Source organism: Mustela erminea, chromosome 19 (assembly GCF_009829155.1).
Source record: "Mustela erminea isolate mMusErm1 chromosome 19, mMusErm1.Pri, whole genome shotgun sequence".
In the NCBI taxonomy this organism is placed as follows: Eukaryota; Metazoa; Chordata; class Mammalia; order Carnivora; family Mustelidae; genus Mustela; species Mustela erminea.
In genome coordinates this window covers 16159196-16176731 of record NC_045632.1, presented here as the reverse complement: position 1 = coordinate 16176731, position 17536 = coordinate 16159196, and the positions used below count along the sequence as shown (strand labels likewise).

General features: G+C 54.6%; 2 protein-coding genes across 4 annotated transcripts; one reads left to right on the top strand and one right to left on the bottom strand.

Moving 5' to 3' along the window:
• Nucleotides 1-9292: 9292 nt before the first annotated feature.
• On the top strand, nucleotides 9293-10070 carry C19H19orf33 (chromosome 19 C19orf33 homolog). Its single transcript, XM_032324578.1, has 4 exons — nucleotides 9293-9415; nucleotides 9529-9635; nucleotides 9734-9808; nucleotides 9922-10070. The coding sequence occupies exons 1-4, from the start codon at nucleotides 9394-9396 to the stop codon at nucleotides 10030-10032; spliced, it is 315 nt and encodes a 104-aa protein (XP_032180469.1). The 5' UTR covers nucleotides 9293-9393; the 3' UTR covers nucleotides 10033-10070.
• A 115-nt stretch (nucleotides 10071-10185) lies between these two features.
• YIF1B (Yip1 interacting factor homolog B, membrane trafficking protein) lies at nucleotides 10186-17388 on the bottom strand. 3 transcript variants are annotated; one of them, XM_032324575.1, is made up of 8 exons: nucleotides 17247-17388; nucleotides 13523-13761; nucleotides 13334-13438; nucleotides 13057-13135; nucleotides 12865-12922; nucleotides 11609-11764; nucleotides 11421-11514; nucleotides 10186-10555 (listed from the first exon to the last, which is right to left on the bottom strand). In XM_032324575.1, exons 1-8 carry the CDS (start codon nucleotides 17296-17298, stop codon nucleotides 10400-10402), a joined length of 939 nt encoding a protein of 312 aa, XP_032180466.1. In that variant the 5' UTR covers nucleotides 17299-17388; the 3' UTR covers nucleotides 10186-10399. The 3 variants fall into 3 exon arrangements, with proteins under 3 accessions (XP_032180466.1, XP_032180467.1, XP_032180468.1); XM_032324576.1 differs by having other exon boundaries at nucleotides 17256-17387; XM_032324577.1 differs by lacking the exon at nucleotides 17247-17388 and adding an exon at nucleotides 17086-17188.
• Between the last annotated feature and the right edge of the window lie 148 nt (nucleotides 17389-17536).

Below are 17536 nucleotides of genomic sequence, written 5' to 3'. Positions count from 1 at the left end.
ACTCCAGAAGGTGAGGGGGCTTTTCTCCTGGCTGGGTCTGTTTGAGAACCTTCTTGGAGGAGGGCTCTGCCTCACACTGCACGTGGTCTGGCCCCCACGCTGCTCTTCACTTCAGTTTTCTGCTCCAGGTCTTAGTTTTCTGGCATTACATGGAATCCTGTAGTGTCCTTTCCCACCGCAAAAGTAATGTCTTCATGGTTTCCTTTGTTTGTTTGATGTATGTGTTTTTGTTTTGTTTTGTTTTTGTAAACAATAAGTTTTTTTTAAAATTAGGATTCTGAAAGGAAGAGAAAAAAATGTACAAGTTTAATAAAAAGGGTCTTCCCTTTTAAAATAAATTTCAGCAAGTGCTTGCTTTCTTTGTAGGATTGCTGATTTAAACTCTACCAGAATTAACATAGAGCACTATGTAAGATGTCCCATTCTAGAAATGGCCTCCTTAAAAAAAATATATCTCTTCCAAATCTTCTTGAATGAAATACATCTTGCATCTCCACTGAGTGCCCATAAAGATTCACCAAACAACACCTGCGATAATCTCTGGCATTTCCTTCTGTCACTTTTGAAAAATTCTAGCCATACCCCACTCTGTTGGTTTTTGTTTTTCTTTGTTTTGTTTTTTAAATAATGACCCACTATAGACTAACCCACACCTTGAGACACTGCCTGCGAGGGCACAGGAGGACCGGACTGAGGGTGTGTCCTGGCCAGGGGAAAACTCAGACCTTTCTGAGACTGGAGTGGCTTTGACCAAAATCACTTTGGCATCCATGATTGTCATGTTTCTCCGTGGCTCTGCAGTCTTTCTCGGGTCTCCCATGTGCTTCTGCGGTGAAATGGGGACAGGGTACCACCACCTGGCTGAATTCGGCCTCCAGGCTTGGCCCCCATTCTGTTACCTGCCTGTGGGTGTTCCCTCCCTGACTTTAAACTCTGGAGGCTCTTCCTTTTTTCCTCCCCCATTGTCCACACGCATAGTCCCGAGCGTGGAGCAGTGTTGGGGGAACCCATGGGGTCAGGCAGGTGGCCTGGGGCTTCCACTTGCACAGGTGACTCAGGAAGCTGAGCAAGGCCTCCTTCCCTTCACTCTTCCTAGAAATCCCCTCAGGCCAGAAAGCTCATGTTCTGTGCACTGGGGGAGAGACTTGCACCCCATAGGGCTTAGACCTCTGTTCCAGAGGCAGGTTGTGCAAATACCTTACATCCTCCTTTGTAGCCTTCCTCATTTGCGGAGATGTTGCTCGGGGATTCTAGCCCTCTCCCTGCCAAGCTTTCTAGGCAGCCTGGCCATCTAGCCTCAGAGGATGGTGAGCAGATGAAACCTGTCTGCTCTACCCAGATAGATGAGGACCCAGCTCTGGGAGAGCCTGTGGTCCCAGGAAGGACTGGGAAGAGACTCTCCACCCACCATTCCAGGTGTGCAGCAGGATGCAGGTCACTCAACTTCTTTGAACCCAGTTTCCTCACCTGTACTCTGGGTGGGTGTGAGGGTTACATGAAATCATAGGCATTGGGTGGCGCAAGGGAAGTGCTCCGCAAGCCTCCTTTAGGGAGCTGGTGTCCACCTCTGCCTGCCTGCCTGTCTCCTTATTCCTCCTTGGTAGCTTATTCCTCCTTTATACCCATGCTGCCACCCTCAAGCTTCCTACAGGGGACTTCAAGCCCAGTGATGCCTCTGGCCGAGCAGGGGGCCTTTCTCCACCTATTCTAGCAAGACTTGTCTCTCCCTTAGTTGTGTGGAAGATAAAAAGTGGATTTTATTTTTATTTACTTAGTTTTTAAAGATTTTGTGTATTAGAGCAGAGCAAGAGAGAGTACAAGGCAGGGGCAGAGGGAATAGGAGAAGCAGACTCCCCACTGAGCAGGGAGCCTGATGCGGGGCTCGAACCCAGGACCCTCGGACTATGACCTGAGCTGAAAGCAAATGCTTAACTGACTGAGCCACATAGGTGTCCCTTATTTTTAAAGATTTTATTAAATTATCTCTATACCCAATGTGGGTCTCAAACTCACAGCCCCCAAATCAGAGAGTCATGTGCACCTCTGGACTGAGCCAGGCAGGCACCCCTGTGTTAGATTTTAAAAGAAGCTGTTGGAAATCACTTTGTATTGTAGGAAGATCAAGACCACCCAGACCGTTGAACTTTAAGGTTTTTCGTAGTGTCCTTTCATGTTTCCCATGCAGAAGTCGTCATGCTGACTCACTTCTGCCAACATGTGTCCCATTTGTCTCACGGAATGGGAGGCCCCATGGTCCCCTTGCTCCTGGCCAATGGACTACACTGGACCTACGGCCCCTGCTTGGCTGGCCAGTGCTGTCTCAACCACCATTGAGACAGGCCGTGGGGCTGCTGTCCAGCCTGGGCAGCCGACTCCAGCCACGCCACTGTGGCCCTTGAAATGAAACCAGGACTATCTGGACTTTCTGGACCATTTACAGGCTAATAGTGGTGCACTTGGTGGAAAGACTGCCTAACAGTGGGCCAGTAGCCAAGGTGTTCAGTGGCCATTTCACAGTCTTTGTCATCCCTAGGCTATTGGTATCACCAGGCGGTGGAATGGATTTTTTTTTTTTTTTTAGATTTTGTTATTTATTTATTTGACAGAGATCACAAGTAGAGAGGCAGGCAGTGGAGGCGGGGGCAGGCTTCCTGCTGAGCAGAGAGCCTGATGTGGGGTTCGATCCCAGGACCCTGGGATCATGACCTGAGCCGAAGGCAGAGGCTTAACCCACTGAGCCACCCAGGTGCCCCAGTGGAATGGATTTTTAAAAAGTCACTCAGCAAAGACCTGTCACCGTTCCCTCCTGCTCCATACACTTGAGTGAGGAGTTTGTTCACCGACTGTGGCTGCCCCTAGAATGGGGTTATTTCTAGGCCGCCATCTGGGTAAAGATCAGGTCAGAGGGATTGGGAGTTACAGAAATTATTTTGAAAATTTGGGATTCTTTCCTCCTCATCGGCGTGTAAGATGCATCTTTCTCCCCTCCGGCGTCAAGCCCAGGCCCACATGATTGGTGCACCTTCTGGGTGGCCGGCTGACCAGAGGGGGCCCTCAAGAACTGAAGTGAATTTTGAAGAGTCTGCCTGGATTCTTCCTTGGACTGCCTGGTCCTAATCGCAAAGGCAGTGACTGACCACCTGGTCGTTGAGTGCCCTCCTCACCGAGTCTCCTTGCAGTGGTCCACACGGTGTGTGGAACTGTGTAAACACACCAGCTGCGTTCACACAGGATCCTTCCAAACAAAAGGTTCTGGGGGTGAGTCGGTGATAGGAGAGGGGCAACCCTACCTACTGGGATGGAAAGCCCTTGGGGGAGGGAACCCCTCAGATCCAAATGGTAGGCGGTGCATCCAGTGCCTGTCCTCTAGATCCAGCACCACCATCTGCCAGTCACCTGGTCCCCTGAGCCCTGTGCTGGGCAGCAACATGCCTGGGCCCAGATGCTCGTGCAGTGCCTGATGCCTTCAGTGGCAGCCCCTGAATGTGGGCCCCACCCTAGATAAGGACAGACACCTGGACCTGCATGGCCTTGCTCCAGTCTGGCTGATGACAGAATCACACTTGGGAGGCCCAAGCAGCCCGGGCCTCTGCCAGTGTCCTGTGGTGGTGGTCCAAATCAGGCTTAACAGATCCTCCCCTGGAGCGCACTGTGCCCCAGGATTTGTGTTTGCACGTGGGAATGAATGAGCCACAACATCTCCCCATTGGACAGGAGGGTTGCTGTGGGGCCTTGTAATTATTAGGACACCAAAGAGCTGCACGTCGGTCTGAAGTCCCTTGCGTGGGTCCTAATGGGAGATAGACTGGTCTCCGACTACACCCTGGCTGGCTGAAGTATGTCCTCTCCTTCAAGGCTGGAAACCTCCAGGAAACCTCCAGGATCCTGGACAGAAGGTTGGCCTATCCGCAGGACTTGCTGCTGCTTGCAGTCCTGTTCGTAGGTCACTTTAAATAAATGTGTGAGAGAAACTGAATAAATTCGCTCTTGGGCTGTTAGATTAATCTTAGTGGCATACTTGTGAAAATTTACCAGGAGGCAGGAAGGATGGACTGTTGGTAGAGACAGGTCTCTGGGGGTTGTGTCTCATGCTGCTACAAGGCCTCCTGGGCAGGCCAGGAGTGTGTGACCCTGACAGCTGTTTACCTGGGCCATTTCTCAAAGTTGGGTCTGCAGTGAGCACCTTGAGGGATGCGGGAACGGCTCCTAGGACAAGGAGCAGGCTTGCCAGCCGCTTACCGTCAAGTAGCAGGTTCCCCCAGCTCATGTCCTGCTCCTGGGGTACCACCCACTGCCCCCCACGGGGCCAAGGAAACCAACACACGCTATGTTCAGGATGCTTGTTGCAAGTAATAAGGCTTTTTCCCTCTGATCCAGGAAGTTCCAGCTTCTGCCAGCATTTTGAAAAGTTAGGGGCTAACTTGTTAGCTTGCAAATAGAGTGAAAGCAAATCCCAGACACAACAGTCAGCTGGGCGGTGGCCAAGCTCGGCTTTCCCCGGCCAGGCTGTCCACCTCTTGGCCCTTCCCAAAGTGTGGTCCATTAAGATGTGATCATTACTGTTCCAGAATGTCCAGGGCCAGGGCAGCACTTTGGTCTTGTGGGAAAGGAAACTGAGTCCCTGTATACTGTGTACTTAAAAGTCTCCATCTCCTGGGATGTGGTTAAATTCAAAGAAAACATCCCAGTCCCAGGATTATGTTTATAGGACCAGAGCACTCCGTTCGTGTAAACTTCAGGAAAGAGAAGAAAGCAGGCCTTGTGCAAGTTGCTTTTCCAGGAGCCGTGGCGGTTGACTGAGCGCAGCACATCCGTGCAGGGATGTGTCCCAGTGGCCTACTCCTTGGTCCTACTCCACCTTGGCTTCCCTAGCCACTGAAGTTGGCATCTGGCAGTCTCTGACTAAACTGCAGTGATTTAAGTCGAAACTTCAGGGCTGGGATGAGCCTCCTGAGAGGGTCTGCTGGTGAAATGCTAGAGAAAGGGGGAGCTGATCTAGGGAATGGCAGCATTGCAGGCAAGTTGGGAACACAAGTCCCTTTCTTCTACAGGGGAGAAGGCATTGCTTATACCCTTAACACTGAGTCCTGTTGGGCAGAAATGAGGAAACAAGCGGAGGAGGCAGAGCCATTAGAGGTCAGGGGCAGGCTGGGCCTGGGGCCTTCGCCCTTTAGCGTTCTAGGTGAGTACTGAATGGTAGGGGCTGTTTTCCCAAGAGCATAAGGCTGTGTTAGGCCCTCAGCCCTGCTTTTCATCGAGCTTTTGGGTTCAGCTTCCCAGCTTTAATCTGGCCTCCATCTATAAGTCTTCTGGGTTAGAGCCAGGGAATGAGGGTATTTTCACTGCTGCCAAGAGGGAGTCATGACGGACAGGCTCCTGTGTCCATTTTCCCTTTCCTCCTTTCTGTAAAGAAGTCCCCAGATTTTTGTGAGATATGTGGCTGCCCAACTTGGAGCTGTATTCTCTGAGCCTCCCCTGCTGCTAGATGTGACCTTGGTGTCTGATGGGGCCAGAGTGCTGCTTCTGGGTGTGGCCCTTGAAAGGGACTGGTGTGCTCTCCACTTGCCCTTTCCCTTCCCACGAATCTGATAGTGGTGGCCAGTGTCCCTCTCTGTTCTGGCCACACCCAGGAAGGATGCAGAACAACTAGAGATCGTCTGGGTCCCTGGATTATTTTATGGGAGAGAAAAGTACAGCTATTTTGTTAAGGCTCTTTCTTGTCTCTTGTAAGAGTGGCCACATCCTAACCATGATGCAGGAGTGAGGCGGGAAGGGGAATGTGGAGGATCAGGCCATGCCCTTCTCTGGGCCCATTCACCCTCCCCACAGTCTTAGCCAAATGGTAAGGAGCTACTTTGTCTTAGGTCTGGAAGGTCTCCCACTACCGATCTGCAGTCTACTAGGCCAGCGTCCTTGGAGAACGAGACCATTTTATTTGAGGCTCAACTGCCTCATACAGAACATGGGATCCTACTGCCAGGTTCACAGGTAAGCATATGAGATTATGTTTGTGAATAATAAAACCTCGTATTTGCTGAGCATCCATTTTCCCTTGTGCTAGGCAGGCTCCAAAAACAACCATACTTCATGAAGTAAGTCTGCCATTTTACAGAGGACAAAACTGTGGTGCACACTAGTTGACTTACTTAGCCTAGGGCAGTAAGAGGTAGAATGAGGGTTCACCTTGAGCAGACTGACCTCCGTAACACAAACTCCTAGGCACTCTGTGCTTGCTCTACCTTGCCATTACATTAGCAGAGGTCCTGGCATCAGGTAACCTCACCAGTTCACCAAATGATAGTACCAAATTCTGAGTCACACTGTTATGGGTGCTGAGCAAAGTGGAAAAGGTCCCTAACCCTCATGGAATTTGTTTTGCTTGGGAAAACACTTCTCACATACTGCATCCAGTTATGCATAAAGCCGTAATCATTGTTCATTACCACTTCTTATTTGGAGGAGTAAAGATCAAAGGCCTTTGATGTACTAGTCCCCCAACTCTCCACCACTACCATCCTTCCTCCTCTCCTGTGTCTTTCCCTCCATTCTCACTGCCGCTGGGAAGTCCTTGCAGTTCATCACTCATGCAGTTCATCACATTCCCACCTTAGGACCTTTGCACTAGCTATTCCCGCTGCCTAGAACACTTTCTCCATGTGTTTGCATGGTTTATCTCCTCATCTTCAGATTTTTTTTTTAAGAGAATCCTTTTAAAAGATTGTATTTATTTGAGAGAGAGCACAAGAGGGGAGAGCAGGAGAGAGAGGGAGAAGCAGACTCCCCGCTGAGCAGGGAGCCCGATGGGCTCGATCCCGGGACTCTGGGATCATACAACCAGAGCTGAAGGCAGATGCCCAGATGACTGAGGCACCCAGGCACCCCTCATCTTCAGATCTTTATTCAAAAAAGACTTGAGTGAAGCTTTCCTTGGTAACTCTTAACTAAAATCCAATCTCTCTCCCACATACCATGTAGTTATTACCTAGCCCCCTTTTCTTGCTGTATTTCTCTACTTAGCACATACTACTTATGCCTCAAGCATAAGTTACATAAAACTCACCCATTTTATTTTATTTTTTTTTAAGATTTTATTTATTTATTTGACAGAGAGAGATCACAAGTAGGCAGAGAGAGAGGGGGAAGCAGGCTCCCTGCTGAGCAGAGAGCCTGATGTGGGACTCGATCCCAGGACCCTGATATCATGACCTGAGTCGAAGGCAGTGGTTTAATCTGCGGAGCCACCTAGGTGCCCCAAAACTCACCCATTTTAAATGTATACTTCAGGGGTTTCTAATAATTTTTTTCCAAGATTTACTTATTTTTAGAGAAGTTGGAGGGAGGGGCAAAGGGAGAGGAAGAGAGAAACTTGTGCAGACTCCTTGCTGAGCATGGAGCCCAACATGGGGCTTGATCCCACCACACACAGATGATGACCTGAGCCTAAACCAAGAGTGGGACACTTAACTGACTGCGTCACCCAGGCACCCCAGTTTTTAATCATTTTTACCAAGTGGTGGAATTACTACCATAAATCAGTTTTCAAACATGTTTTCATTCTCCACAATTAGCTCTCATGCTCAGAGTTAATCCCCCTTTCCCATGCAGCTCCCAGCACCCCCTGACCTGCTGCCTCAGTAACCCTTCTCTGAACACTCGATGTGAACGCTGGCCAACAACAGTATGTGGTTCTTTAGGCCTGGCTGCTTGTGCCCGGGCAGAACATTTCTGCATGATGCAGTACATGTCAGTGCATTCCTTTGTTTGGTGGAGTAGAGTCCTGTTACGTATTCACATTTTGTATATCCATTTACCAACTCATAGAAATTTTCATTTCTTGTTTTCAACATTCTGTACATTTTACACCTTGTTTCCCCCACTAGAGTATCAAGTCCTGCATGGCTGGGCTTTTGCTAGTTTTGTTAACCTCTGTATCCTCAGCACCCGAGCTGTGCCAGGCACATAGTAGGTACCCAGCAAATACATGCTGAAGAAATTGACGATAAAGATAACTTTTATTGCCTTTAAGGGCTAAGCTGGTCATCAAGCAGGGGAAAGAGGTCGAAGTGACAGGCTGTGGGCAGCCAGCAGTTAGGGCAGGCCTCTCTGAGGAATATGCTTTGGAGCAGAGACCTGAGTGCATGGGTTCTCATCATCCCCAGGCCCCAGCTGTCACTCTGCCTGCCTGGGTCCCACCAGTGTGGCGGCCCAGCTGCTGGTGGCAAGCTGGCCTCACAGCAAGGGGAGGGGATGGCTCAGGCCTGCCCTCCCCAACCCCTCCCAGCAGCCTGACTGGCACAGCCCAGCTTGGGGAGCCCTCCAGGGAGAGCCACAGGGGCCAGAGCCTTGGACTTGAGCCACACTGTCTGGGTGTGAATCCCAGCTCTAGCCATTCATACTACACTGGCCCCTTGTCACCTTGTTTGGTCCCTCAGTGGTCTCATGGGTAAAATAGGGATAGTAACTAATACATACCTTCTAATTTAAAAAGCCTAAACATTATCTTACAAGCTGTGGATTCGTTTCTAGAACTGTGCAGAGCACGAATCCATGACAACAACCCCATAAGGAGGCTGCCATGTACGCGAATAAACTGAGGTACAGATGGGCAAAATGACTTTTCTGAGCTCATCCCACTACTGAGTGATACAGTGTTTTCAAATTCAGGAGGTCGGTTCCAAGTTCCCACACTTAACCCCTTCGGGCATAGCTTCTCACGAAGGCATCCGGGGTGGTTAAAGCGAGCTAATGTGGGGCGCCTGGGCGGTGCAGTGGCTTAAGCCTCTGCCTTCAGCTCAGGTCATGATCTCAGGGTCCTAGGATCAAGCCCCGCATCTGGCTTTCTGCTCAGCAGGGAGCCTGCTTCCCCGCCCCCACCTCTCTGCCTGACTCTCTGCCTATTTGTGATCTCTGTCAAATAAATAAATAAAATAAAATCTTAAAAAAAAAAAAAAGGAGCTATGGTGCGTGACGCCCTTGGAACAGTGCCTGGCCCGCAGTTAAGTACAGAGTGTTAGCGTTACAATGGTACAGAGGGCCCTGGGAGGCGCCCTCTTATTTCTTCAAAAGCAGGCATCTGACCCTTTGGGGAAAGCAGATGACAGCTTCAGCCCTCTCCCCAGATATCTACAGCTGCCCACACAGCACCCCCCCTCACTGGCCAAGGCTCACCAGGTGGAAATTTAGCAATCAACTGTCCTCCCACCCCATTTCCCACAGAAAAAAATGCTGGGTGGTGCTGGGGAGGGGCTATGAGTCAAGGCTAAGGACTCTGACCCAGGTTGGGTGGGGCTCCTCAGAAGTCCCTGGACCGGCAGTTCCCGCTGCTCCTCCCCTCGTCCTTCCCCCTGCCCTCGGGGAACTGGCGGTTCTCCCCACAGACCTCCTCTCACCACCATGGAGTTCGACTTGGCCTTAGGTGAGCTGGGAAATGGGGCATTTGAGACGCAGGGAGCCAGGCTAAAACCCAGCAACCTCCTCCAAGGGCGCATGCGCAGCACCTGCACCAACCCACCCAACTTCTCTCTACAGCCCTAGACTCCAAGAAGCCTCAGGGGACGGGCCAGGGGGGAGACCATAAACACGGCCCCCACAAAGTTCAGGGCGCGTCAGAGACAGGGGCGGCTGACAAACCAAGGGTAAGTCACCTTAGGACCAGGCACATCCCTCCTAGGATGAAGGGGACAGCGGCGGGGTCAGGGGTCCCGGTCTCACTGCCTCGCCTGCCAACTGGCAGGGCCACGGTCACCGCAGCTCCTCGGACTCCAGTAGCAGCAGCGGCAGCTCCAGCGACTCGGACATGGAAGGAAAGGTAAGAGGCTCCCCGCAAGCAGGCGCCCCAAGTGAGGGGAGAGTCCCGGACAGTCGTCTCACCGTCCTAACCTTGGCTCTCCCCTTCCATCTCCTCCACTCTCGGCCCCACAGCCTCACGCGGCCGCCTCGCAAGGACACGAAAGCACGCCGGCCAAGGTCAAGAAGCCCAAGGTGAAAAAGAAGAAGGAGAAGAAAGGGAAGGCGAAGGTTACTTCTCACTGACCGGCCCGGTGACGTCTCATTAAACCTTTTCTCGGCTCTCGGGTAGCCTTCTGGTCGCCAAGCTGGGTACCGGCCCCGCCCCGCCCGTCCCCCTTCTCGGGGCCGGGCCTGCCCCCTGCCGGGCGGCCGCGCCAAAGAGAGGTGCGCACGCCGTTCCCATCACCGTTTATTGTTTCCGGAACAGCGGCCGCTCTAACGAGCGGCGGGTGCCGCTGGAAATCTCGGCACCTCGGCGACGGGGAGGGGCGGGGGCAGGGTTTCGGGGTGGGGGCGACGCCGGAGCCCCCGCGGGCGGGCGGGAGGATGAGCGGCAGCGGCGCGCGGCCGCGAGGAGCAGCAGCAGCCGGGGGCGTGGGCCGGGCAGCCCTCACCGCACCAGGTGGAAGGTGAGCCAGTACATGAGCAGGGGCTGCGCCGCCGCCACGGCCATGGTCAGATACATGCGCAGCTGGTTCCTGGCCCCGCGTACCGGGACGCCCTCGGCCGCCGCCTCCGCCAGGATCTTCAGCCGCAACGTCCGGATCTGGGGTGGGAGGGGGTTCACCCTTGAGTCCCGCGCCGGGCGGAGGCGCGGGCAGGTACTTCCAAGTCCTGCCTCTCTCCCTCCACCGGGGCGGCTGGGTTCGAGTCTCTCTGCTCGTGGGGAGCCTAGGTTTCCCCCACACATTTCCTCTAAGGGATGGTGAGGACTTCCTTCTCCCCAAGGCTCGGGAGCAAATGTGAGGGCTCCGAGCTGAGTGAGAAGCGGAGCTTCATACCCTGCCCGAGGAGGGCAGCAGGCTCAGCCGTGGCTACTGCCACCCTGCTTATATTGGCTGGATGACAGTTTTCAACACAAGCCAGGAAGGTTTTTTTGTTTTTTTGTTTTAACCTTTAAGTAATGACCTCTACGTCAGAGTTTCTCTGAGGGTGAGATTTGGCCAACCAGTTTTGCCCTCTGCTCCTCACACCTCCTCATGCGGCCTCCTCCCAGGGCCCTGGGGTGCCTTCATCATCACCCCCCTTTCTGCAAAACGGGAAACATGTTTAAAGAGAGGAAGGAATTTGCTGGGGATCCAGAGAAGCTGTTTCCAAGCGTACCATACCTCTTTTCATCCTAACAAACTCTGGCAGGAGAGCCCACCATGGAAGGGTGGTGTGAGGGTGAGAGCCCAGCCTGACAGGCCGCCTGGCTCCTGCTCTGCCTTCCCACCCCAGCTTAGATACCCCCCTCTTCCAGGAAGCCCTGCTGACCCCCAGGCTGAGACAGGCACTTGAAGCCTCCTCAGTTCAGTGAAGGGGCTCTCACCTCAACTCCTTGCCTAACATCCTCTGCTTGGATGCCCCGGGGACCCCGACTCAGGGCTTGTGCCCTCAACCCTCCTCCTCCCCAGCCCCACCCGGCTCACCATGAACACAAAGATAGACACACAGCACCAGCCCAGCACCAGATAGTAGCCAATCTTCCCAAAGAGCAGGCCCATAAGGACCCCGCCAATCATCCTGGGGAGAGAGGGGAAGGCTGATCTGAGGGGAAGGCCTCAGGGCTGGGGCAGTGGTGGAGGATGGGGTGGAAAGTGGGAAGGGGATTACTCACCCAACATATTTGTAGCCCAAGAAGGCCACCAGATCAATAGTGGTGAGGTCAGTGTTGACAGTGACCAGGTAGAGACTGAGCAGGATGGCCAGCACCTCCAGGGTCAGCCAGGCCAACGCAGAGCTTGCCTGCAGCCCGAGGAGGTCTGGGGAGAACCTGCAGGCACCAGACTGTCACCCCGATGGCCGGCTCACACCCTCCCAGAGCATCCAGCTGGGGACAGCCTGTGTTGGGTGGGGCTAGAGATTGAACAGTGACCAAGAAGGATCTGGACTCTATCTTCCTGGAAATCTCGTGCCAGGGAAGGTGGACCTGTCCTCAGTGACAGCCCTGAGAGGTCGGGGCTGGGATGAGGGAAGCACAGGGCATGGGAGGTGCCTGACCTACTCAGGAGAAGGTGTCACAGAGGGCACCCCCAGAGGAGAAGACACCTGAGCTGAGGCCTGAAGGAATAAGGAGTTGACTGGCGGGGAAGGACCATGGCCTCTGCCATATCCCAAGTACAACAATTAACTGATTTCTAATGACAGTTCAGTGCCACAAAAGAAATGAACTGGAGCCTATGAGCGAGATGTGGGGGCTTCACCCAGTTCGGGGTGGGAAGACTTCCCCGAGTAACTGACACCAGAGGGGAGACGTTGCAGGTGAGCAGGTGCTCAGCAGGTGATGCAAGGGAGGAATATACTCTGGAGCAAAGGGAATTGGATGTGCAAAGGCCCTGGGGTGGGAACGGACAGCACCAGGCCCTCTGGAGGATGGAACCAGGACTAGAATGGTGAAGCAGAGTCAGGACTCTGAGTCAGGACAGAGAGAGGCTGCAGGGAGGCAGTGCAGTGCGTGAAACTAAGGAGCCAGGGCTAGATCTGGGGATGGGAGAGCTCTGGGCAGCTTCTGAGCAGGGTAGACAGGGCCAGACCCAGGTCTCACACCAGATCTTCCTGGCTGCTGTTGGAGTCAGGGTACAGAGGGCATGTGGGCAAAGCAGCTGGTTAGGAGGCAGTGAGGAAGAGCTGGATCTGGTGGTGGAGGTTAAAAAGGATGGAGTCACCGGCCACAGGTGTGGTAATGGGCTGCACGTGGGTGGAAAGCAAGGGAGGAGGCAAGGGTAACACTGACCATGACCCCAAGGGCTCTGTCCTGGACCAGATGGGTGCATGATGGTGCTGTTCCAAGACAGGGAGATCCAAGAGACCTTCCTGACTGCCCCTCAGCCCCCCAAACCTCACCCCACTCTGCCTACCCCAGGCCTCCCTTACCTATCCTGGGTCCCCAGCGCCAGGCCAGCCACCAAGACATAAGTGATGAAAGCCATAGCTGTGGGAGGCAGACACACAGACACTGGTCAGAGGAAGATGGACCATCCCAGGCCACTAGGCACCTAGACCTCTGTCCTAGACGTGCCCACCCAGAGGGAGGAGGGTGTGGGGCGGTGATGGGGAGGGGGAGACCTGGAATGTAGAGGTCAGGAGCATTGACGTCAAAGCGAGGAGCCACAGGTGTGTCTTGCTGGTACTGCACTTCCCAGTCCTGTGGGGAGAGTGAGGGGAGCAGGTGGGACCCACAGACTGGGCTCCTCCCATGCTGCTTCCAGGCCCCCTCTCGGGGCAAGCCTACCTCCCACTCAATACCTACCTGGCCTCTGACTCACCCTCTACCCCCACCCCCCACCAGCCCCAGACTATCCCCCTCCTCGGATGGTGTTGCCCTCCGTGGCGCAGTGCTGACCTGGTGCAGGTAGGGGAAGACGAGCAGGCCCAGTTTTTTGCCCACATACATGGTATCCACAGCAAAGTAGTACTTGAGCTTGGTGACGGGGATGAAGCGGTCGATCTAGGGGGAGGCAGAACCCACGCCTGAAGCCCTGGCCTCACGTCCCCTGCCTTTCCCCGACCCGGGGCAGCCCAGTGCACTCACGTTCTTATCCACCAGCTCCTTGCCCTGGGCGGCCAGGCTGCTCCCATAGGCCATGGCCATGTTGGACACAGGATCCGCCAGGAAGGCAGCCTGGGGCGAGGCGGAGGCTGCAGGGTAGCCCAGGCCACCGGGTGCCCTCTGGGCCCTGTAGCCCTGGTTCTGGGCCGAACTCGTATCATCGAAGAGCTGGTGGGGGTCGGCCATGCCGGGCTGGGACACCGGGATCCTCCGCTTGGATGCTGCAGGGGAAGAGGGTGGGGGGCGTCATTCAGGCCGTAGGTGCTGCTCTCCCGCTGCCATGAAGCACTGGTTTGCAGGTCAGATGGGCATCGAGGCAGGTGCGAGGCGGGCTCTGTCTGCCTGTCCTCAATCCATCCAAAACACCACAGTGACGATGATGTAGAGAGCTACTTTGTGCTGGGCCTGCTGTTCGCAGGATCCTGTCCTAAGCCTTTTACAAATAGGGTCTTGGTCAGTGTCTCCCTTTGCGCTCCCCTCCTTGTTGGCTCTAGCCACATGGGCTTCAGTGGCCAGCGAAGACACCAGGCATGCTCCACCTCAGGGCCTTTGCGAGTGCTGTTCTTCTGCCCGAATGCTTCCCCCCGCACCCCCTGTGCCCACCCCATGGCTCCCTCCCCTCCTTGAGGTCTTGGCTCTGCAGTGCCTTCCCTACCATCCTGTCTCCAACCACATGGTCCTTGACAGCACTCCCCGTCCCCCTTCCCTGGTGCACTTACTTTACCCAGAACACACTAGCTCATACATTGGCCACTTGCTTTATTTTGTTCACTGTCTCCCCATTCAAATGGGAGCCCCCCAAGGTGGGGAGCTTGGTCTTGTTCATGCCTGGATCCCCAGCCCCTAACATAGGGCTGGAGTAGAGGGCTGATGAAATGCTGAGAAATGAGGGCCCACCCCATGTTACAGAGGTGGTGACAGGCCAGGATGGGGTGGGGTGGGTATGACCTATGTGCAGCACCAGGCTGAGTGAGTGACGGGACAGGACTCTAGCCCAGGCGGGCCTGCTCGATGTTAAAGGTAATTAAACCCCAAGTGAGCACTTGCCACATCCTGTGCTGTGTTCTATGCGCTATGGACTAACTCATTTATCTGCATCAGTGCTATTGTCCACCCCTAGCCCCCGCCCCTGCTTTACAGACAGGAAAAGCCAGCCCCAGAGAGGTTTAGGCCCTTGCCCGAAGTCACTGGGCCAGAATGGAGCAGAGCCAGGCTTCAAGTTTTTAAAAGGTCCCTCTGGCTTCTTGTGGGTAACAAACTGGGGTGGGGGGGCAGGGAGAGGGAGGGAGCTGCTCCAGTGGGGGAGTGGTGGGGGGAGAAGAAGGGATGGAGGGGTGGGGGCAGTGGTGGAGAGGGGGCTGCGGGTCAGAGGGTCAGGACTTGCTGGAGGCGTGCTTAGTCAGGGTAGGGTAAGGACAAGAGAAGAGAAAGGGAATGTGGAGAGGATGAATTTGAACCCAGTGCTCTGGACCCAGGGTCCCTGCTCCCAACCCGGAAGCAACACTAACCCAGCAGTTACTGAGTGAGCTCCTCCTGTGTCCCAAGCACCACTGTGGATCCAGGGAGCAAGTAAGAGGGTTACAGTTGGATGGTGGAGAGGAACTCGATAATCTGTGTGCTGACTCTGTCCGCATCTCAGTTCTCTCTTCCGTGGAACAGTTCATGGCCCAAAGCCCAGTGATGCTCATAAACTCCTCAGCCCCTGGCCTGTTGATCCCTGTCCCTTACTGTCAATTACAAGGCCCTAGACTCTTCCTCTCAGTTTTCTGTCGCCTGAAGACAAATCCAAGGGCTCTCAATCCCAAAGCCAGCAGCACTGATCCCAGCCCACTTAGCCCCAAGGCTCACCGGCATTTCCCCCTGCCCCTTTAGTGCAAGCCCTTCCTTACTCCCTGTTGCACCCTTCAGCTCTCAGTATTTGGGGTTCTGCCTCCCACTGACCTCCTAAACACCCCTCGACACTGCCAGCCCAAGGCCATTAGCCACTGCCACCCAGCTTGAGCAGCATGTGATGCCACCATGCTCTCTGCTCTCTTGGCTTCCGAGACACTGCACCCACCTCCTCCTCTTTCCTGAGCCCCACAAACATCTCTTGAGCACCCCTGTGTGTTAGGCTCTGCTGCAGGTGTGGTGGACAGAGCAATGATCAAAAAGACCAAAAGTCCTGCCTTTATGGAGCTAAGGGTCTCCAGCTTGGTCCCTCTCCACCCCGCACTTTTTTCTTTTTTTTTTAGCTTCCTGAAACGTGTGGCCCAGTTTCGCACACTTCTGGCTTTGCCTCTCACCTGCCTGCAGCTTTCCCAGCCACTGTGCGCCTTGGGCGGTGGGCCCTGTCTCCAGCCACCACTTCTCTCCTGCTCCCAAACCCAGGTCCATCCAGCTCCCGACAGTGCCCATCCCCCAGTGTCCAAGCTTCTGATTCCCCTTCTCTCTCGCACCCAATCAACTAATTGCCAGTTCTCACCCACTATGTCTCAATGTTTACCCTCCCCTTGCAGACTCCATGGTCTTGAACGTGACTTAAATGTCCTCCTCCTAAATCCCCTTGCCCATTCTTGCTCCGCCAACCTTCTCTCCAGTCAGCAGTCACAGTGATCTTAAATGTGCAAGGGAACATCTCTTGTCCCTTGCCTAAGATCAGTCCCCACTGTGCGGGGAATAAAATCTACAGGCCTACAAGGCCTGGCATGACCCCAGCCTGGCCAGCCACCTTCGTTTGCTACCACTTGGGCCTCACTGCACCCAATCACACACTGGCCTCTTGGGCCCTGACTCTGCCAAGCTCCTGGCCCACACAGGCCTTGGAACATGCAGTGCCAGCACTGTGGAATATCTTCCCACGATTGATTAACACCTGCAACACAGCACGGAGGCTCTGTACTGGTAGCTCCATGAGGACAGGAACCAGGGCTGTGGCCCCAGCATCACCCACCACGTGGCCCACCATGCACCTTATTAATGGCTGAAGGGAGGAACGAGGACATCAGGCCTCTGAACCTCCACTGAATCCTTGATTCTTCCCTTTACAGGGAAAAATCACTCCCCAGATTTTCCCGCTGACTTGCTTGTTCCGAGTTTGGCGTCTGTCACACCGCTAAACTCGGAGTTGGAAGTTACCAAGGACTACTGCTAGGCTGGTTATTACCAGGTACCCAGATTCCAGCACAGGTCCTGCCTGGCCCTAGGGGAGCTGAGGCAGGATCTGCTCAATGAAGAAATGAGATGCACGCACACTCAACGAGATGAAGAACTTCAAGAGAAATACAAATTAACAGAGACGGAAAAAGGAGTGTAGAGTACAAGATATACAGGTTCAAATCTTAAATGAGAGGTAAACAGGGTCCTCTCAGCTCACGAAGGGCTCTGAACGCTGTCCTGAGGAGCGTGGGCGACAGCCCGAGGCCACCGGAGGCTGGGGAGAAGGCTGATCGCTAACTGCAAATGAATGAAAGTCCCGTTTTCCTGTAGAGCACAATATCCTGCCTAAAGTTGTATTCTCCCAAAGTAATTTCCTAAAGAAGGATCGACCCCAACGCGCCCCCTACCCGGTCCTGGCATCCCAGCGCAGCGCACACCCCGAAGCTCCAGCTCCCTGACCCCGTGACCTCCGACCTGCAGCGACCTCGCCAACTGCCGCGGCGGCCCCGCCACGCCCCAGCCAGCCACCCCACCCCCACCGCCCCGATCTCCACGACTGGCCACGTACGCCACTTACGCTGCCGGGGCGTCCCCGCCGCCGCCAAGCCTGCCGGGTGCATCCTTCACCGTCGCAGCCGCCGCAGCCGCCGCAGCCGCCGCCGCCCCAGCCACGGTTCGAAATGTGCCCGCCCGGCTCCCGTAGCCACGGCCCACCGACGACGCGACAGCCAATGGGTGTCACGATAGCTCAGAGGCCACGCCCCTCGCGGAGGCCCTTACGAGTTGGCAGTAGGTAAGAGGCGGGGACTGGAGGCCGGTGGCGGAAGGCGAGAGTCAGAGCTAGTGGAGCGAGAGGGC

Excerpts from the sequence above, each read along its gene's own strand:
- C19H19orf33 (XM_032324578.1), top strand. The coding sequence starts at position 9,394 with ATGGAGTTCGACTTGGCCTTAG. Across the intron at positions 9,416-9,528 it reads GGAGTTCGACTTGGCCTTAG|CCCTAGACTCCAAGAAGCCT; the intron begins GTGAGCTGGGAA and ends TTCTCTCTACAG. Across the intron at positions 9,809-9,921 it reads ACTCGGACATGGAAGGAAAG|CCTCACGCGGCCGCCTCGCA; the intron begins GTAAGAGGCTCC and ends TCGGCCCCACAG.
- YIF1B (XM_032324575.1), bottom strand. The coding sequence starts at position 17,298 with ATGCACCCGGCAGGCTTGGCGGCGGCGGGGACGCCCCGGCAGCGTAAG. Across the intron at positions 13,136-13,333 it reads TCTTCCCCTACCTGCACCAG|GACTGGGAAGTGCAGTACCA; the intron begins GTCAGCACTGCG and ends CTCTCCCCACAG. Across the intron at positions 11,515-11,608 it reads TTGGGCTACAAATATGTTGG|GATGATTGGCGGGGTCCTTA; the intron begins GTGAGTAATCCC and ends CTCTCTCCCCAG.